Source organism: Vombatus ursinus, unplaced genomic scaffold (genome assembly GCF_900497805.2).
Source record: "Vombatus ursinus unplaced genomic scaffold, bare-nosed wombat genome assembly UNPS02004677.1, whole genome shotgun sequence".
Lineage (NCBI taxonomy): Eukaryota > Metazoa > Chordata > Mammalia > Diprotodontia > Vombatidae > Vombatus > Vombatus ursinus.
The window spans coordinates 445,673-467,604 of record NW_020944455.1 but is presented as its reverse complement, the minus strand read 5'-3'; the positions used below and the strand labels follow the sequence as shown (position 1 = coordinate 467,604).

General features: G+C 45.2%; 1 protein-coding gene across 1 annotated transcript in view; it reads left to right on the top strand.

Moving 5' to 3' along the window:
- OPHN1 (oligophrenin 1) overlaps positions 1-21,932 on the top strand; it is a 273,019-nt gene that overhangs the window by 218,380 nt on the left and 32,707 nt on the right. The window contains exons 17-18 of the mRNA XM_027839055.1: positions 713-818; positions 5,823-5,982. Coding sequence (XP_027694856.1) covers positions 713-818; positions 5,823-5,982 — 266 coding nt within the window. The remainder of the gene's footprint in view (positions 1-712; positions 819-5,822; positions 5,983-21,932) is intronic.

The following is a 21,932-nucleotide window of genomic DNA, read 5'->3' as shown; positions in this document are numbered from 1 at the left end:
GTTTTTGTGGGGGAGGAACATGACCTTATGGAGAAACCAGGAATCCTTATTTCAGATTTCCAGGGACCCAAGGGGTACAGGAGCCATCCCAAAAGGCTGAAGTGTCAGAGCCTTGGATTTGGGGGTCAGAAGAGTTGGTTTCATATCCTGGTTCAGCTGCATTCTTAGCTACATGACCCTGGCTCACTCACCTCTCTTGTGTCAGTTACCTGATCTGTAAAGTTAAGGGGATTAATTAGATGATTTCTAAGGCCCCCTCCAGCCTGGAGTCTCACGATCCCTCCCTATTTAGGACAAATAATACCCGTGATGGCACAAGGACCCAGCCTCTGGGCTCATATTTGGGCATTTCACCTCTCTCTCTCTCTCTCTCTCTCTCTCTCTCTCTCTCTCTCTCTCTCTCTCTCTCTCTCTCTCCCTCTCCCTCTCTCCCTCTCCCTCTCCCTCTCTCTCTCTCTCTCTCTCTCTCTCTCTCTCTCTCTCTCTCTCTCTCCCTCTCTGTCTCTCTCTCTCCCTCTCCTCTCTCTGTTTCTCTGTCTCTTTCTGCCTCTTTTTCTCTCCCTTACTCTTTCTCCCTCTCTCTGCCTCTCTGTCTCTCAGTTTCTTCTCTGCTTACAAGCATAGCTATACTCTGGGGCCCCACTTCCCAGAGTCCTCTGCTCCCACAGCCCAAGTGGATAACCCATGTCTGTCTCTTGATATTTTCTCTCAGAGTCTGAAAACCTGGATTACAGGCTGGGAGCCATTCATGCTCTGGTCTATAAGCTTCCCAACAAGAATCGGGATATGCTGGAACTCCTCATAAGACACCTGGTCAAGTGCGTATCTGGTACAAAGGTCTCCTGTAAGAGGGGCTGGCCAAGGGCTAGGCCTGATTCTATGTCAGCTCAAATGGGAATGACAGTAGGAATAGCAGTAGCTACAACTCTTATTTCTGGTCTACAAGCCTCTAGAAATTCTCCAACCCTAGATATCAAGGTCTACAGTGACCCCTGTCAGGTAGGGAATGCAGCTGTCTTCTCCTCATTTTTCAAATGAAGAAACTGAGGCTAATGGAGAGAAAGTGAGTTGCCCCAAAGCAGATAACTAGTAAGTTGTGAATCTAGAACTTCAATCCACAGCTCTGGACTCCAAAGTCTCAGGGTCTTTCTCCCTCCCCAGGAAGCTTCTTTGAGAGGATACCAGATATGGGAGGCTGAAGAGCTGGATTGGGGTCCAAACTCCGCTGTTTATATTCTGGGCAAGTCATCGTCTGACCCAGGCCTCAGTTTCCTCATCTGGAAAATGTAGAGAATAACACTTTTCCAACCTCTTTCATGGGACTGTTATAAGGAGCAAATGATGCCACAGGAGAGAAAATACCCACTTGGGCATCTATTTTATTAACCCTCTTTGGGTAATTATCTCTCCATTGGGTAGCCTGAGAGAGCTGAGCAGGGATGTGGTCAGCCCTTCAATGAGGGAAGGGGGTCCTGTGCTGGCCAGCTAGGATGGGGGGTGGCCACAAAGAACAACAGACCTCTTCTCTTTGGGATGCCCTGGAGCACACTTAGAGCACCAGGCTGGAAGGACCCAGAGGACATGGGTTCAAGGCTCAGGTCAGCTACCAAATGCTATATGATATCAAGTCAATGTGAGGAAAGTAGCTCAGAAAGCTTCAAATTACTCTCTTGGCCTCAGTTTCCACATCTGAAAATGAGGGGCTTGGTCCAGTTAATCTTAAAGGTCCCTTCTTTAATACTGTTTAACTTCTATGTTCTCTATGTAAGTCCGTTCATCACCTCTCCCTGTCAGAAGCTCTGATATTCCATGTTCTAAGGCCTCTCCCATCTCTGACATTCCCTGTTCTCAGGGCCCTCCTGGCTGTGGCATTCTGTGATTCTGTGATTTCTTAGACAGAAAATAATAATAATTCACATTTATCTGGTACCTTACATTTTACAAAGCACTTTCCTCAAAATGACCCTTTGGGGTAATAGGAATATTGTACCCATTTTACCAATGAGGAAACTGAAATGGAGGCCACAAGTATAGATGACCCTTTCTAAGAGTTTGCCTATGAAAGGAAGAAGAGCTCAAGCTTGGAGGGAAGGCTGGGTCAAGTGAAGGCTTTTTCACTATGGGGGAGATGCCGCTATTTAGCAATCCAAGTCCACCCGCATGTGCCTCTCTATAGCTAGATTATACTGGTTCTTCATACACAACATCCAATATCTTGTGTCTGGGCCTCTGTCCCCAAAGTGTGGCTTGTCCTCCTGCCTTCACGTCACCTCTTAGGCTCTCCTACCTTCCTTCAGGGCTTAGCTTCAGGGATGTCTTCTACTGAGGCCTTTCCAGATCCTCCCAGCTGCTAGTCTCCCTTCTCCTCCCACCCCATTACCTTGCATTACTTTGTTTTGTGTTTACTTCTGTGTGTTCATATCTTTTCCCCTGATAGACTGTAAACTTCTTGAGGGCAGGGCCTTTCTCACTTCTTTGTGCCTAGTACACAGTAGATACTTCATTCAGTGTTTGTTGATTGACGACTTGACCTGGGTATCATCATAATAGCTGACATTTGTATTGCTGCTTTAAGGTGTGCAAATTACTTTATATAATTATCTCATTTAGTTCTCAGAATAAGCCTATGAGGTAGGTGTGATTATTATCTCCATTTCATAGATGAAGAGCCTGAGGTTGAAAAAGGCTATGTGTCATACAATGGAAAGGGCTCTGTGAGTCAGGATCTGGGTTCACATCTTGCGCTGATGATTACTGCCTGTGTGACGTTGGGCAAATCACTTGACCTCCCTCTGCCTCAGTTTCCTCCTCTCAGAGGTCCCATCCATTCCAGCTCTAAATCTAGGATCCTATTGGCTTGGCCACAAAAGGTCACAGAACTAGTTGGTATTAGAATCAGGATTTGAACCCAGGCTTTCCTTATACCAAGTCCAGTGTTCTGTCTACTCAAGGTGCCTTGATGATTTAACACAATACATAATAATATATGACAAGCATCTTGAGGAGGTGTAAATAGGGTGGGGGGAATAAGGTTGTGAATTGAGGGGCCCTCATTATAGCCTGTGAGGTTGCTACAACAAGAATTATCATCCCATCCCCATTTTAAAGATAGGGAAGTGGGGAAATTGAGGCTCACTAAGGTAAAGTGACTACATAACTAACAGGCTGTCAGGCCTTAAATTGAACTCTTCTGGCTTTCTGTCCAGTACTCTTCTGCCTGTACCAGTAAGTGGAAGATGTCAGATATACAATCTCTTCCCAAGGAAGAGAACCCACGGTTCCCTTCTGGTGCCTCCCAGAAAATCTGGAGGAGAGAGAAGGGCCAGGAACCGACGTGGGAAACTCAGAGCTTCCCCCAATGACATGTCAAGGTTGTCTTCTCTAAGGAAGGCGTCTCAGTGTTTAGGGTCTGGACTTCAGAGCTGGAAGGGTTCTCAGCTAGTCCAACCTCTTCATTCCACACATGAGGAAACTGAGGTTCAGGGAGGAGATGGGACTTGCCCAGGGTCACACACAGGATCCTGGATCTAGAGTTGGAAGGGGTCTTAGGGGCCAGTTAGTTCAACCCTCCTCATCACATACATGAAGAAACTAAGACCACGGGTCACACAACCAGTGAGTGACTGAAGCAGGATTCAAAGCCAGGTACTCTGACCAGAGCCATAGCTCTTGGTTTTTCAGGTACAACATAGGTGACACTTTCTCTTTGTTGTTATCCAGTCAGTTTTCAGTCGTGTCTGACTCTTCGTGACTCCATTTGGGGTTTTCTTGGCAAAGACACTGGACTGGTTTGCTATTTCCTTCTCCAGCTCATTTGACAGATGAGGAAACTGAGGCCACTAGGCTTAAATGACTTGCCCACGGTCACACAGCTAGAAAATGTCTGAGGAGGGATTTGAACTCGGGAAGATGAGTCTTCCTGACTCCAGGCCTGGGTGCTCTGTCCACTGCAGCGCCACCTAGCACCACTTCTTCAAGTCACTCTTTTTACAGAGTGGGTCTGTGTAGGCTCTTTATCAATTATACTATAGAATGTGAGCTTTGGTTATTGCCTGTTTCCTCTCTGCCACCTTCCTCCTCAGGAAGCCGTCTCTTTAATTTTCCTCTAAATATCTTTAACTTTATACCTCTCTTTCCACTTAGGAGGTTCTAATTTGTATTCTAATTATTTATGCACGTCTTTTCTCCTTTCTAGACTCCTAGAGGGCATGGATCGGCTTCTTAATAAGATCTTAATATTTCAAATGAATTGAGCCTGGCACATGCTCAGCCCTGTGGGTTAGGCTGAGCTAATGTGTCCCCATCCCTGTTTTGCAGGCAAAGAGCATTAGGGTAGAAATAGCATCGGATTTGGAGTGGAAAGAACACAGGTTTGGGAATGGGAAGACCCGAGTTCCAACACTGCCTCTGGTGGTGTTCCTCTCGATGTGACCTTGGGCATGTCCTTCCCCCTCTGTAAAATGAGGGGGTTGGTTTAGATGGGCCTCTGAGGGCCCTTCCAGACCTAGACCTATGAAGGGAAGGAGAGGGAGCAAACATTCATTAAGTGCCTACTCTGTGCTAATAAGCACTTTACAGATATTCTTTCATGATACTTTGGGCCCCCAAGTCCTAGCTCTGCTCTTTACTAATTAGGACACCTGAGAAATGAAGTGATTGTAGCTGCTAAGTGAGGGGCACAAGGCCTTCAGCCTGGGTCCTGAGAGCCTAGGGCCAGTGCCCTCTCCTCCCTCCCCTCTATTTTGTAGCTCCCAACAGGATGGTGTATACAGCAGGTGCTTAATAATAACTGACCTCCAAGTACTGGGAAAAGCCCCCCCCCCCCCAAGCTATAGCTCCAAAACCTTGGTCCCAGGTTCCAGAGTGCCAGGCAGACTGCCACATCATTTCCTCAGCCTCTTCACTGGGTGGCAGCATCGAGTTGATTTTGTCTTGGAGGCCTAATCTCCAGAAATCTGGGTAAAGGGAGACAAAGGATGGCTTGCATTTTAAGGGCCCTGTTACCAGCCTGGAAGGATCAAAGGCCTGGGCGGCTGTTGCTTATTACCATTTGAATGACAATGTTTATCAAGTGCTAAACTATTTTGTATTAAGGTCAATTAATTTGTCTCCTGCCCTCAGGCCCCAGTCTTCCCTGCCTTCATCTCCTGCCCCACCCTCCCTAACCTCTATTTCCATATTCTCCTTGGGCTTTGGGGGCAGAGGAGTGCCTTTCTTAAGTTGCTTCTTCTGCTTGGGATGGCCTCTTTCCAACACCCCCTTTACTCTCCTTCTCTACTAACACCTGAATTAGGTATAACACAAGTCTTGATTGTTAGCAGCTCTGCCGATCAAATAGTCCTGGGACTTGGAGCAAAACACTTCAGGAAACTGGGCCTTGGTGTCATTTTGGGTCAAGTAAAAGATATTGGACCTGATTATTTCTTATATGTCTTCTAGCTCTAGCATTATTCGGTTATCCCTTCCCCATCGTGACTTTCCCCATCAAGATTTCGATATTGTGAGTCAACATAAGAAATTAAATGGGAGGGCAACTAGGTGGTACAGCAGATAGGGCACTGGCCCTGGAGTAGTCAGGAGGATTTGAGTTCAAATCCGGCCTCAGATACTTACTAGCAGCATGACCCTAGACAAGTCACTTAACCCAGATTGCCTCCCCCCCACCCCCAAAAAAAAGGATTTTCTTAAAAAAGGCGTGGGGGGGGTGCAGCTAGGTGGTGTAGTGGATAGAGCTCTGGTCATCATCTTTCCCTTTACATTCCCATTGGGGAGCAAGGGACTCATTTAGTTCATTTCTCTGTCCTCTTTTTTTCCCCTCACAGTGTGTGTGAGCACAGCCGAGAGAACCTGATGTCTCCCTCGAACATGGGAGTGATATTTGGACCCACTCTGATGAGGGCTCAGGAGGATACTGTGGCTGCTATGATGAATATTAAATTCCAGAACATCGTGGTGGAAATCCTTATCGAGCACTTTGACAAGGTATGTGTGCCTCCCCGTTGGCCCTCTCCTTCCCTTTGTGGGTTGGCCTCAGTGGCCATATTGGCTGCAGCCACGTGGGCTGTAGACTTTCCCCAGGTCAAGTTGGGAAGCTGATGAACAAATCCCGCTTTTGTTAAAACAAATGCTTTTTTTTTTTAATGGAAAGCAACTTTATGAATTGAAAGTGTGAGGTAACGGCACCTCTGATGGGTCCCTGAGAGGCTTTCTGGTAATAATATAGTTCCCACTTCCGTCCCTTGGGGCTTTTGCAGGCCAGTTTCCATCCATTAACAGACCTCTGAGACTGTCTGGTCCAACCCTCTCATTTTCGAGCCTGGGAAGCCAAGGTTTTGAGAAGGGAACTGACTTGGCCAATTTCACACAGTTAATAAGTATGACTGGAAAGCAGTCACTGACCTGTGCTCATTCGCTACTGCCAGATTCCTCCTGCATTTTGAGGTAGCCAGAACAGGCCTGATGGTCCCCATCTTATCTAGCGGCTGTAAGGTTTGCAGATTACTTTATGGATTTCACCTCCTTTGATCCTCCCTGCAACCCTGGGAGGTAGGGGCTTGTTATCACTTCATTTTATCAGTGAGGGATGTGAGCCTGAAAGAGGTTCACCTGGGTAGTAAGTGTGAGGCATGGTCCTGCTCTGGTCTTCCTGTCTCGAGGTCCAGGGCTCTGTCCATGACATAGCCTAGCTGCCCTGAATGAGGAAACCGAGTCACCTCCTCAGAGCTCCGGGACCCAGGTTTTCAAAAAGCCAGTATTCTTTCCACTCAATTTCACCTATTTTTGTCAATCCCAATACATCAGACCATAGAATGTTAGCACTAAAAGGGCCATTCAGAACCCCCCAGACGCAGGCATGTGATTTTATTAGTCTAAGAAATGCCCAGCTGGGGAAATGCTAGGGATGCAGATCAGGACCTCTGGGCCATTTGCTGTCCTAGAGAGCTGCCCAGGGTTACTCCGCCAGCATATGTCTGAGAGAATTCGAACCCAGGTCTTTGTGATTCCCAGGCCAGCCCCTCCACCTTAAGGCCTCTCCAAAAGAGACCTTGGAGCATAGAAAGTAGAACTGCAAATGACAGCTTGAAGGAACATAGAACAGGATATATGTAACAATGCCTAATACCCCAACTCATATACACCCAGGCTGGGTCGTCAGGGGGTGACTGCCCCACTCACACTATACACAGAATGTTAGGACTGAGAGGACCTTTGAACATAGAACTTCAGAGCTGCGCGAAACTTTAGAATGTAGAACAGAAACTGTCAGAGCTGGAAGAAATCTTAGAATATGGAATGATAAAGTATAGAGGACATGGGAATATAAAATATCAGAGCTGGGAGGGCTCTTAGAACAGAGAATGTCAGAGCTGGGAGGGCTCTTAGAACAGAGAATGTCAGAGCTAGGAGGGGCCTTAGAACCCAGAATGTCAGAGCTGGAAGGGCTTTAGAACCCAGAATGTCAGAGTTGGAAGGGCTTTAGAACCCAAAATGTCAGAGCTAGGAAGGCCTTAGAACCCAGAATGTCAGAGCTGGAAGGGCCTTAGAACAGGCAATGTCAGAACTTCTTGGGGGTGGGGTTTAAAGACCATCTACTCATCCCTCTAATTTTGGGACAGAGGAGCTGTTTCATTCTGAGAGGGCAGGCTATAGTAGGGATGAGGCTGTTTTCAGTAATTTGGGAGCCTGAGTTACTTGGGTTGTTTTACTCTCTAAATGGCTACTGTTGAACAGGTATCAGGCTCAGGCCTTTTTGGGGTTAGCTGTATCTCAGTTATGCTGGAGCTATAGCAGAAAGAGGGATGACTTGGGAACTGGAGGACCAGGGTGGAATACCGGCTGTTACACTTACTTATAATTGAGTGACTTAGGAAAGTAATTTCACCCCTCTGGGCCTTAGGTCAGGAAGTCCCGAGTTCAAATCCAGCCTCAGACACTAGCTGAGTGACCTGGACAAGTCACTTAACCTCTGTCTGCCTCAGTTGTCTCAAATGTAAATGAATGTCATAAAAGCATCTTCCTTCCAGCGTTGTTGCAAGAATCAAATGGAAAAATATTTGTAATGCACTTAGTACAGTGGCTGGCACATAGTAGGAGGTTAATAAATTCTTGTTCCCTTCTTTCCTCTGGAAAGTAAGTGGATTGCTCTAGATCAGGAGTTCTCAACCTGGGGTCTGTGGATAAATTTCAGGGGGTCAACGAGCTTGGATGGGGAAAATGCCATGTTGATTTTCTAATCCTTGGTATTTTATTTTATGCATTTTAAAATCATGATTCCTTAAGGGACTCTGTAGGCTTCACCAGCCTGGAGCCAGGGCACAAAAAGGGTTAAGAAGTCCAGGCCTCAGTGGTCTCCAAGATCCAAACATGGGCTCCAGAGCTCTCTTCACCTCCCTCTAAAAGTCTCTCAGCCTTCACTTTAATTTCAGAAAGATTCTACTTTAAGTAAAAGGAGGCAATTAGAGAGCACAGCTTATTCTTAGCTATAAAAATGAATGACAAAGGGCCCAATTCCAGAGCCAGCCTTCTCTGCTGATATGGGAGGAAAAGAAAACTGGAGGGGAGGAAGGCTTGTTGTCCCCGCCCTCTCAGTGGGGGGGGGAGGGACAGAAGGAGACCTAGAGACCAAGAGACAGAGAGGAGGAAGGGGAGAGATAGAGAAAAGGGGGGAGAGAGAGAAGAGATAGAGACAGGGACAGGGAGACAGAGAGAGACAGACAGACAGAAAGGGAGAGAGAGAGAGAGAGAGAGACAGACACAGAGAGAGAGAAATAAGGGAAGGAGACAAAGAGAGAGAAATATGGGTAGGAGACCGAGATGAAAGGGAAGAGAGAAAGAGAGAAACAGAGAGAGAAGGGGGAGAGAAAGAAAGGGGGAGAAAGAGAAAGAAAGGGGAGAGAGAGAGAAGGGGAAGAGAGAGAAGGGAGAAAGAAAGGGGGAGAGAAAAAGAAAGGGGGAGAGAGAAAGAAAGGAGAGAAAGAAAGAAAGAAGGGAGAGAAAGAAAGGGGAGAGAGAAAGAAAGAAGGGGAAGAGAGAAAAAAGGGGAGAGAAAGAAAGAAGGAGAGAGAGAGAGAGAGATAGAAGGGGGAGGAGAGAGAGAGAGAGAGAGTGAATGAGTGAGCAAGCACACCCAAGTGAGCTTGGTGGCTCAAAAAGTGGGGCTTGTGAAGAGCTCCACAGCTGCCCATATGAATGTCAGGGAAAATCCCAGCCTAGCAACAGTGGAATGGGTTCTCTCCAGAGGTAGTGAGTTTCCTGTCCAATGTAGGATGCCCACTGGCCCAGATTGCTGCCAGGGCCATTCCTGCCCAGGTTGGACTCTGAGGTCCCTTTCAGTTCTAAGATCCTGGGCTGGTTCTTGATCATTCTGTGTTTGGCCGACTGCCATTACATTGAATTTCTCCCCTTCAGGACACACAGTATGAGCACCTGGGTATCCCAGGTATGCTCCTTATAATCCCTGGGACTTTGGACGAATTGCTTAGGTTCTCTGTGCCTCGGCGTCCTCATTTTGGTAAAGGGAGGCTGGCAGGGGCCAAATGCATGTCACCTTCAGCTTTGCAGCTCATGCTCCTTTGGGCCTGCACTCCTTAGGGAGATGACTCTTCCAGCCTCAGTCCATCTCTCTCTTCCTTCCAAGCTCTAGACTTGTTCTGAACGCCAGCTCCTGTGGCCTTTTCCCCAACCAGCAGAGGGCAATAATGCAATATGACAACCTGTCTGTGCCAGCCGCTCCTGGAATGACAGCTAGCTAGATATTGCTATAGCTATAGAGACATATCTGTCTATATGTATAGAGAAAGAGGGTGAGAGGGTGAGGCGGGGGAGCATCTAATTAAGGCAGGTCTTCATTTCCTTGCCTTTAATTTCTGAAGGGATAAGGTTAAGCCCAAAGTTATTAAAAAATAACATTTTCTTCATCTGTACATGGGAGGACATTCTCATGGTCTAATATATATTTAGCTTGGGTGTTAGCAAACATTTGAAATGAATCTGCAGAAAATGTCTTTTAAGTGGTAAGTTATTAAGACAGAAGTGTAACAGAAGTGTTCATTAGTCACAGTGAACCTAAGGGAAAACAGCTTGGAATTTTCAGTAAATCAACTTCCCCCATGCTCTGAATCCCCATTGCCCTGAAGTTCAGGCAATCTTGGGGAACATTTCTGGTGTACTGCAGTCCAAATCATGGCAGCAGGAAGGGACTTTGCTTGGACCAAGAAGGGGGGGAGGGGCTCTTCCCTTTCTCTCATTCCTGGTTGTAAGACCAGTGCTAGGTAGCCCCTTCATTTTTCAGATAAGGAGGCCCAGAGAGTTGCCCAGGGTCACATAAGTAGGCAGGATTCAAATCCAGGCCCTCTGACTTTTGCCCAGTTATTAACCCAATCTGACCCCACCTCATTCTGCCCTCCAAGGCCCATGGAATCTTAAGTTTCTGGTTCTTCCTTCTTCCCTTCAGATCTCAAATCCTTTTTCCTTGATTCTGGACTATCCCACGGGGGATAATCTGTGCTGAAAGCCAGGTGGCTACTTCCTGGAGTTAGCCTGAGAACAAGCATTGCCCTAACCCTTCCCGTATTTGGAGCCAGTCTGTTGTTTTCACATTGTTCTCAGGAGGGTCTAAGTTCATTGTGTCTCTTCCTGATCCCCTAATCCCAAAGCAGCTGGCCCAAATGTGGGCAGAGAGACAGAGCATAGCTGATAGGCCCCTATAGTCTTTGTTCCAGGCCAGAGACTTCGGCTTGGCAACATAGGACTGCACAACCTTCTCAAGGTGTGGGCCTTGTCCCAAAGCAGGCCTTGTGATACCCTCTTGACAAGCTGAGGTCCGACTACCAGAAATTCTTTGTGGCTAAGGAGACAAAGTCAGAGGATCAGAGTTTTAGGGGAACCTTAGAGGCCATCCATCGATTCTAACCCTCTTGTTTTACAGAGGAGGAAACAGGCCCAGGGAGGTGGAGTGATTTGCCCAAGGGCATACAGTTATGTGTTGGGGGTAGGATTTGAATCTGGGTTTTTTGACTCCAGTTGGTGCTCTGTTCCCTATACCAGACTGCCTCCCTGGGAGAAACCAGAATCAAGGAAGAAGGGTCTGGGATCTGAAGGGAGGAAGGAAGAATCAGAGGCTTAGGGTTCTGTGGGTCTTGGAGGGCTGAGTGAAGTGGGGTCAGGTTAGGTTAATATTAAAGTCAGGTATTGGTGGAATCTAGCCAAGGATCAGGGAGGGGAAACATTGAGCTTGTTGGCCTCAGGAAAGGCTCAGTGCTCTTTTGTCTGCAGTCCCTTTATGCTCTGAAATAGCAGTCCTGATACAAATGTGACCTCATCAAGATGCCGTCTGTCGATTTTGTTGTTGTTTAGCCATTTTTTCAGTCATGTCTGAACTCTTTGTGACCCCATTTGGGGTTTTCTTGGCAGAGATACTGGAGTGGTTTACCATTTCCTTCTCCAACTCATTTTACAAATGAGAAAACTGAGACCAACAGGGTTCAGTGACTTGCCCAGGATTTCACAATCTAGTAAATGTCTGAGGTGACATTTGAACTCAGATCTTCCTGACTCCAGGCCTGGCGCTCTATCTACTACAGTGCCACCTAGTTGCCGATACTTCCTGCCAAACTGGGTGATAGATTGAGACTTGAAAGTGGAGTCTTTCTGTGGCCTTAACCCTTGGATCCTGCACCCAGTAGACCCTTAATAAATGTATGTTGCCTGAATTGATCCCATCACACCTTTTTTGAAAAAAACCATACAATTAACTTCATTTGAGTAATTTGAAACACTAAGATTCTATTTTTAGCAGTCCTTTTGTGGTCAGCATCAAGGAGAAAGATTAGTATGTCTCCTACTCATTCTCTTCCCTAACACTTTAAAAAAAAATTTGTTTAAATTAAGCATTTTTTCTCTTCTCCACTTGCTGCCCTCCCCTGAGAAAAAGAGAATTCTGTAACAAAAATGTATAGTCAGAGGGCCCCCACATGCACACGTTTCTTTTTAAGGACAGACTTGGGGATTCTATTGGTTCAGATGGCTAAATGGGACCTTGGCCAGAGTGTAAGTGGAGACTCAGGAGAACACTGAGATTTTTCTGGCTTAAGTTCTGTTGGTTGGATTTATAGTAATTTGAGTTGCATTTTATAAAACCTGATATTTCAGCCTTGAAATAGTATCTGGGGAAGAACTAAGTGACTACTCAAAACATCCCTGACTTCCAAGAGTTAGAATGATATGAAAGCTTTTGCTCATCGTAGTTTGAAATAGACTGGCCCAGACCTAAAGAGACCCTCCAGGCCACAGAGAAGGGGCAGGGATTGGGCTCCCCCAGGCCCCAACATGCAGATTCTTTGGATCCCCCAACTCAGCACCTTGTTGGCTGAAGTGCCCAACAGCCAGGGCGCTTGGTGGCGCTACAGGAGGGCAGAAGGGTACTGCCCAGGGTCAAGCTGAACTAAAAATGGTGATTCTAGAGTAGAGAATGGCCTCGGTTCTCCAGCCTAGCCTTGTTCTTTTCCCTCAGTGTCTCATAGAGGATGGCTGTAGGCTAAGTTGCTACCAGGGCAAAGTCTAGAAGGAAGGGGAAGTCAAGGACAAGATCAAAGTCCAACAGAGCATGATGGAATTCCTTGGTCTCTTAGGGCTGTAGGTTTCTTGGCTGGAGAGTGACGTGGGAACCCTCAGGGATCCTTACAGAGGTCACTTTTCAGAGAGTGTCTCTACTTGGGCCAAGCAAAGGCCAGGGCTTTGTTTCCCTTCTCCTTCCAATTTGGGAGGAAAAAATGGCACTCATCCAGTGCTATCTCCACACAAGAATTTGTTTTCATATCCTAGGTCAAGATCTACAAAGACGCTCAGAGGCCATTTAGTCCAACCCCTTTATTTTATAGAGGAGGAAACTGAGGCCCAGGGAGGGGAAGGGACTTGCCCAAGGGCACACATAGGATCCTGACTTACAGCTGGGCCTAAGAGATCATTGTGTCCAACCCTCTCATTTTACAGAGGAGAAAACTGAGACCCAGGGAAGGGAAGTTACTGGCCAAAGGTCACATAGGCAGCAAGTGCCAGAGGTCCTCTAACTCTGAAACCTTCTCTTTCCATTGTACCTTAAAATAGTCTCTCCTCTACCCACTAAAAAAATGTACTATGAAAAATCTCAGGTATTGTTTCTCTGTGAAGCCCTAGACTGAGATCACCACAGTAAATACTGAGGGCAGGGTCTATGTTTGTTTTTATTCATCCATGTAAGCTATCATCCCCTCCCCTCTAGCACAGCATCTTACCTGTAGCAAATACTTAGTAAGTGGTGTTCAGTTACCTCACACCTAGAATTAGGTTGCCCTCCTCTGCTCTGTGGCCCCTGGGCAAAGATCCTGGCATATCACTCACACATCTTCCAAAGGAAGCACCATTTATAGGGCCCACCAGTCAGCCTTGGCCTGGAAACCTGTGCCAGCTGTAATCTTTCAGGACTTGTGGCTGGTAATGGAGAGACCTTGATGATCCTTCAGGGCCCCACTGGCCCTCCCTCAGTCCTCAGAATAGCAACAGAAAAGCATCTAGTCTCAATCTCCTCATTTTGGCAACAAGAACACTGAAGCTCAGAGAGGTTAAGACACTTGCCCAGTCATACAGCAGCAGAGTCTAGAATCAAAACCTGGTGGCTGACTCTCTATCTAGATCTCTTTCTGGGCTTTCTGCTGCCAGTGCTCTTTACACCATTTGAATCATGCTTCAGCTATTTATTACCGTTTGCCCTCTCTGATTCAGCCTCAGGGCTGCATTGTCTAGAACAACTGGAGGCCAGGGCGCCTCAGCTACATTGACCCCCACTAAGCTGGGCTTGCCCTATGGGCTGGGGAGCGGGGCAGACGATTTGCTATGCTGGAGATCTGTGACTGACTTAAAGGGAAGATCATGGCTCAGTGAGAAAGGATACCCCCCCCCAATCGGTTACCTTTCAAGAACCACCTATCTCAGCAATCCTAACATCCCCCCACCCCCAGTACTGCTTTCCTAAGGTTCCCACCCACTCCTTCCGCAGTTCCAGGAAGGCCAGCTTCCCTGGTCTCTGGCAGGGACATGATCTATTGCTTGGCCCCAAAGTAATCCACAGAACAATGCTTTCTCCCCTGCGTGGGGCAAGCCATCAGGAGCCTTGGTGTTCCATTGCACAGACTAGAGGGAAAAAATACCCCCAAACCCAACTTTGAACCAGCTAGAGCCAGCCAAGGGCCTCTGGATAGCTTCAAAGGTCCTGCATCTGGGGGCTCCTCAGCTGAGGAGCATTTTCTCCTGGCTCCTAAAAGAATCACTAAGGGCAGCTAGGAGATGTAGTGGATAGAGCACCAGCCCTGGAGTCAAGAGGACCAGAGTTCAAAATCCGGCCTCAGATACTTAACACTTACTAGCTGTGTGACTTTGGACAAGTCACTTAACCCCATTGCCTAGCCCGAAAAACAAACCAAAAAAAAAAACAAAACAAAACAAAAAAAAAAAACAAGAAAAGAATCACTGATTATGGCTCTCAGTTTGACAAACTACCTCCCTACCTTTGGGAGATTTCCTGCCAAGCTCAGTGACTAGTCCTGGCTCTTCTATTATTAACTCCCTGTGTGACTATGGGCAAGTGACTTCCCTTCCCTGGGCCTCAGTTTCCTCCTCTGTAAAATAAAGGGGTTGGACTAAATGGCCTCTGAGCATCTTTGGAGATCTAGGTCTAAGATCTTACAATCTAGAATCAAGGTGTATAGATCTGTGGCTGGAAGGGACTTCAGAAGCCATCAAGTTCAATTTCATTGGAAAGGCTGAGATTGTAGAAATGAGTTATCCAAGGTGATACTTAGTTATGAAGCCGGAACTAGAACCCAGGTCTCCTGCCTTGTAATCAGTCCACGGTTTGAAGGCTCCCAAGAGAATGTCTGGTCTCCCCTCCCCACATTCCCCCTTTCAGGGGCTGTACTTTGGTAAATAAATCCAGTATCTAGTTAGAATGTAAGCTTTTTGAGGGCAGGGAAGGTTATTTCTGTCTCTGAATCCCCAAGCTTAGCATAGTGCCTGACATGTAGCAGAGACTAAGTAAATTCTTATTGATTGATCAATAGCGGTATCCTATAGTAGATAGGAAGGCATTCTCAGCAGTGGTTTAATGTTTACCCATAATTGTGGTTTTTGAGTAAATCTCTTCATTTGACAGCTATTCAATGAGAGGCTACGTAAGACTGTATGAGTAGTGCTGCAAAGAGCATATTGGAGCCTACAAAATCCTAGGATCCATATAGCTAGAAGGGATGCTAGAGATCACCCAGTGTTAAAACCGCACTAAGACTTTTGGGACACCCTGTACAAGCATGTAGGATAGGTATATGTGTGTGTATGTATACATACATGTATGTGTATATACATGTTTTATTTTTAAGCAAATAGTTTTCCAATAAGGAATCCATCTCCTTTTAAAATTTCTAGTCAAATATGCCTCTAGGCAAGGGGAGTTTCTCCTGCACTTTGGGCTAGCCCAGCTTAGCAGGAAACAAAGAAGGGATGGCCTTATCACAGGATTCTGAAAACACCAGGATTCTTCCATGCATGTGGATTCTTTTTTTAGGGGTTACCCAAAGTGTGGTGTTTGTCATTTGTTGTTGTTGTTGTTGTTGTTGTTTTTCATCTGGCATAGGAAAAGAAAGGAAAGAAAAACCCTTCATTCAAATAAAAATCCATGGATTCATTTGTTTACTGGCGATCAACTTTCAAACAGAAGTTTAAGCTAATGATGGCATGCATCTTTACTCCATAAGGAATATCTTTGATTCTTAATGAGGGGAAGCAATGTTTGGACTTCTGGTTCCTGCTGCCCTCCATCTGTTAGTTTTGTGTGGTTTGGGGTTTTTCTTTCTAAGAGTCCTCTCCCTCAAGTGATTATCTCAGAGGAGGAAAAAAACCCTGAGAATTTAATATTTGCAAGTAAAAGGTTTGCAATATTTGTTCATTACTACAATTGTTTCAATGGTTAAACTATTTGGAGGACACGGTACATAGATGTAAATATTAGCTGTAACATGTGCTTTTCATTGTTTCTATTGAGAAAGTGGATGATATTAATCTGAAAGGTTTTTTTTTTCTTTATCTTCTACCATCCATGAGCCATCTTAACAGAGAAAGTTACCACCAGTCCTCCTGGGGTGCTTAATTATTTACTCAGTTAAACTCTTAGGGTCCTTGTTCGATGTTCGGGGTCCCTTCCAGATCAGTAAAAAGGCTGTGCTAGAATGAGTGGGTCTGTAAAAAATAAAATAAAATTAAAAAATAAAAAATAAAATAAAATAAAATGAAAGTACCAACAATGGTCCCAGAGAACAAATAAAGAAATGCACAGTTCTTCTCTACAGAGAAGTGGGGTTCAGTAGGGTCAAGTGAGGCCTACATTGGTGCATGCACTCACTGGATCAGGTGTTTTTCCTGATCTGTTTTTCTTGATGATAGAAGAGAGTTCAATTGGGTAGGGGGAGTATTCCACAAATAATTATTTTTTTGAAAAAAAGTCAAAAATAAAAATTATTTTATAGAATGAGTGAGTCTGGAATTTAGGAGGATGGGCTTGTTTTGAGATAGATTTGAGCCAGAGGAAAACAGATCTGTGGGGAAAGAACACAGAAACATTTGCTTTGTTTTTCTCATCCCAAGACACCTTCCTGTCTACCCTTATAGCTTTGAATACAGTTATCCTTTTCACATCTCGACTTTCCCTATCGTGGCTTCGGTATATCACGGGTCAGCATAAGAAATAAAATGGGAATTTGGGGGGAGTTTTGCACAAGTCACAGACCTGTGAGGCCAGAAGATGACACAGAAAGTTTAGAAACTCAAAAATGCATAAAATATATGTACAGTAATTGTATAATAGCAAGAAAAAAGAAAAGGAAATCAACAAAGCTGGAGGACTTCTCTGGTACAAAGGGAAGGCCAAAAAATTTCACTTGAGTTTTCCAGATCACAGGGGTACTGTGTCCCTAACCCCTGTGACATGGAAGGGATAATTGTATATGCTTTTTCAGTGTTTTAGCATTTCTTTGCTTGGTTTTAAACATCAAGATATATAGAACTCTATAGGGCTTGTAATGTGTTGGGACAAAAGTGTTTAATATTGGACATCTCATGACTGATGAGGTATGGGTCAGCAGGCAAATACAAGGAGACCCCCAAACCTTCTATTTCAAACCAGCCCAAGGCTACACACTAGCTGTGATTACCCCTAACCCTCTACATTTTTTCTCCAGTTGGCTTTTGGGAAGTTTGAATTGTATTCAGAATTAAATTAGTTAACATATGTAAAGTATTGGCAAGCCTCAAAGCACCATAGAGATGCTAGCTGTTATCCTACTTTTTCCCTGACTGGAGTTGTCCAAAGCTCCTCCCACCTTCCCTCTGTCTTCTCTATCCCCTCTCTCAAGTCATTTGGTGGAATCTCCAAGGTGCTTTCAAATTCTAAATTCTGTGATCCTATGCCTTTTCCTTGCCAACAGTCCCTTTTTCTTCAATTCATCCACCACTAGCTACTGGATTCATATTCCTAAAGCACAAATTGATCCATGCTTCTCCTCTGCTCCAAAACCCTCCATAGCTCCCTATTGCCTACAGGAACATCCACAGGGATCCAACATAGTCCAAAAGGAATATTCAGACTAGGCCACGTGTTATTTCTTGGCCGGTGCTGGACTTGAAGACAAGTGGACCTGGGTTCAGGTTCTACATTGGACGTTTATAAGCTCAGGGACCATGGGCTAGTCACTTACCCTCTCTGAGCCTCAATCTGTCATCATCTTTAATTGGGGATAATACTTGCCTCTCAGGGTTATTATGAGGCTCAAATTAAATAAAACATATTGTGAACTTTGAAGTTCTATGTAAAAATTCATTATTATTCTAGGGTAGAATCTAAGCTCCTTAAGGGCAGGAACTGTTTCTTTTTATCTTATCATTTCACCTTCATATCCTCTGTATCTGGTACAGTGCTTGGCATATAGTTGTTTTTATTTGTTGTTTCTTGATTGAATATGAGGATGGTAGAAAGCAGTGTGATCATAGAAAGGCACTCAACTGGGTATCAAGAACTTGGGCAAATCATTTCTTCTCTCTGGGTCTCAGTTCCTTCATCTATAAAATGAATGATGTCTAAGGTACCTTGCAGTTGTAAATTCTGTGATCTATGCCCTCCTTTGCCAACAATCTCTTCTTCAGTTCATCTTCCATACGCTGCCAGATTCATATTCCTAAAGCATAGTCCTCCCCCTGCTAAAAAATCTTCCATGATTCCTCATTGCCTCCAGGGCAAAACCTAGTCACTTTAACTTTTTATTTGAGGCCTTTTTCAATCTGGCCCCACTACTCCCTGAATGTTCCACTCAGGCCAACATGTTCTATTTACCCTTCTCCTTAAGCTTTACACCTTCTGGGCGTTAGGTCATGTTCTTTCCTCTCTCCAGGTAATCAGATCCTGCCCATCCTTCAAGGCCTTTCTAAAGTCCCATGATCCTTCAGGAAGCTTTCCCTGACCACTCCAGCACAATGTAATCTCCTTTTCCTCTCACCATCTCCAGTAATGCTCATCTGACCATTGGATGTTTCCATAGAATTAGATAAGCATTTAAGCACCTACTAGGTGCTAGACACTAGGCTCGATGCTAGGGATACAGAGGCAAAAATGAAATGGTCCTTGCCCTCAGAGAGCTTCCATTCTCTAGGGGAGTAACAGTGTGTACACAGATAAATAAATACAAAGTATAAAAAAAATGCAAAGTAATGAGGAATAAGAGAGGCCTCTTGAAGGAGGTAGAACTTATCAAAGCCTTGAGGGACTCTAGGTGTTTTGAGAGGCAGAGGTGAGGAGGGAGAGTATTCTAAGCCTAGAAGGCAGCCTGGACAGAGGGATAGAGGTTTGACTGGGCCTTAGAGTGCATGAAGGAAAGAGTGTCATCAGCCTAGATAGAGAATTTAAGTGCTTACTATATGCTAGATAGGCAGCTAGGTGGCGCTGCAGTGGATAAAGTGCCAGGCCTAGGGTCAGGAAGACTCATCTTCCTGAGTTCAAACCCAGCCTCAGACACTTCCTAGCTGTTTGACCGTGGGCAAGTCACTGAACCCTGTTTGCCTCAGTTTCCTCATCTGTAAAATGAGCTGGAAAAAGAAGTGGCAAAATTACTCCAGTATCTCTGGTCTAAGAAAACCCCAAATGGGGTCACAAAGAATCTGAAATGACTGAGCAAAAACAGTGTGCCAGGCACTGGGGATACAAATGCAAGCAAATAAGCGGTTCTTGCCCTTGAGGAAATTCAGTTCCTTTTTTTTTAGTGGCTAGGCAATAGGGTTAAGTGACTTGGCCAAGGTCACACAGCTAGTAAGTGTTATGTGTCTGAGGCCGGATTTGAACTCAGGTCCTCCTGAATCCAGGGCCGGTACTCTGTCATTATCTCTGAGCCACCTAGCTGCCCCAAGGAAATTCAGTTCTAATGAGGAAAGACAGTGTGTAAAGGAGAGCGTGAAGGGGAGCAGAGGGGGTAGGGAAGGAGCTTCAGGATGGCATGGAAGTGTCTGGGAAGTGAAAGAGAAGATAGAAGCTCATGTAGTAGAGCCTGTGGCAGTTCTAGGGGCGGAGTCCGAGCTCCCTAGGGGAGGCAGATAAAGTGAGAATAGGTTTGATTACCTTAACAAGATTGTAGGAATTACTTTGTCCACTTAGCATAACTGACTCCATTTTGTCTAAGGCCACCTTATTGTGATTCAGTTATTCTGAGTGAGTAGAAATGACATTGTATGGAAATGATCTGGAAATCTGAGCAAGACTGAAGAGAACTTAAAATTTCAAACAGAGCTGTTTGTATTTGATTTTAGAGGTAATAGGGACTCCTGGAGTTTATTGAGTGATACGGTAAGACCTGCACTGTAGGAAAATCAATTGGACAGCTCTGTGGAGGATGGATTGGAAAGGGGGAAACCTGGAGGCAGGGAAACCAGTGAAGAGGGTATTGCAATAATCCCCAGGAGAAGACTTGCATTTAGGTGGTTTTGACGTGAGATGGGAAAGGGGAAGGATGGGAGGTGTGTTGAAGCTATGGATTGGATGTGGGTGGGAAACAAGAACAGAGTGACCAGTGGTAACTGGGAGGGTGGTGGCACCCTCAGTCGTACTTCAGAAATTAGGGGAAAGGGTGGCTTTATGGAGAGAGATAACGAGGCCTGTCTGGGGCAAGGTGAGTGTGAGGAGTCCATGGGACATGCAATGGGAAATGTCCAAGAGGCAGTTGGGGATGCAGTTCAGAGGAGAAAGGGTGGGAGATGGAGATTTGGGAGTCATCTGCGAAGCCACGGGCATGTGCTGCCTTATGACATTATCTGTTGCTTGTCTCTTGTCTCATTATTTACCTTAACTTTTCTTGTGTTTATATATGAGCTTCTCAGTTAGAGGGTAAATAATAACAATTGACATTTATATAGAGCTTGAAAGTTTGGAAAAGGCTTTATATTATCTCATTTGATTCTCCCAGAGACCCTGGAATGTGCTTTGTAAACCATAAAACATCAAATAAATGTGAACCTGGAATTTCCCAGATGAGAGGAACCTTAAAATGTGGATTATCGCAACTGAAGAGGACCTTAGTCTTTTAAACTCTTCCCCCTCTTTCCACCTTTCGTTTTTCCTTCTTGCTCTGGAAACATTAATCAAATCAGGACAACTTGAATGGCTACTGAACCAGATAAAAGGATTCCTTGCCTCACAGCTCCATTCACCATTCCTGTGACTCCCCAAACCAGGTCTCCCTTCCCTGGATAACAGTCCTCCACATGTGTCGTGTTTTTCTCGGAGGATGTAAGTTCCTTGAAGACAGGACCGTCTCATTTTTGTACTTTCATCCCCAGCACCTATCTAGGTACTTGGTACTTGGCACATTGGAGGCATCTAATCATTTGTTTTTTCATTCATTCATTTCATCATAGAGTATTGGTGCTGGATAAGACCCAGATCTTAGACCATAAAATGTTACAATGTCCCAGCCAAAAGGGGCTTTCCAGAACACCTCTGACAGCCAGTAAGTTTTTGAGCTGGGACCAGAACTCAGATCTTGGTGCACCCATTTGAGTATTCTTTCTGGCATACCACCCTGTCTCTCTTTTCCTATTGGCAGATCACTATGCCCTTTTAGCAGTAAATAAGCAAGCAGGTAATTGCTGGGAACCAGGGAGGGAGTGGGTGGATGCATCATCTGGAAAACTGAAGGCTCAGGCCTGAAACCATTGCATTTGCCTCAATTTAAGGTTCTAAGCATTTATATTCAGACGTGGCAGAGGAAAGAAAGAAAATAGCAAAGAAAAACAATATTACAAAAACCACTTTTAGGGAAGGCGGGGAGGGGGGCAGTGAGACCTGGTCAACATGGCTTCTGGTGATTTGGAAACTCTGTGGTGAATGAGCAGAGCAGCTCTCATGGAAGGAGGGTTGGGAGCAATCCTTTTTTTAATATTCATTTTTTATTATGAACTTGATAGTCACAAGTATCTCCATAAGCAAAGAAGGATTGAAAAAGAGGATTGCATGTGAAACTGTGAATTTACCATGTATAGCTTTTTATAAAATGTACATCAAATTGACCATGAGATTACCAACATTGGCATTCTTGTCTATCCTTCCACTCCCTTCTCTGTACTGTTTCAATATTTCATTGACACTCTTTTATGAGGGGCATCACTGTCACCCAGAACACTCTCTTCTCTCTCTAAATAAAAACTCTACCTCGTAGAGTAACAGAAAGATAAAAGACTTCCCTTGAGGAGGAGGGAAATACAGTGGGAAGAGCTCTAGTTCTGGAGTCAGAGGACCAGGATTCAAATCCTGTCTCATAATTGTTTGCTTCTTGTCTCCCCCATTAGATTGTGAGCTCCTTGGGGGCAGGGAC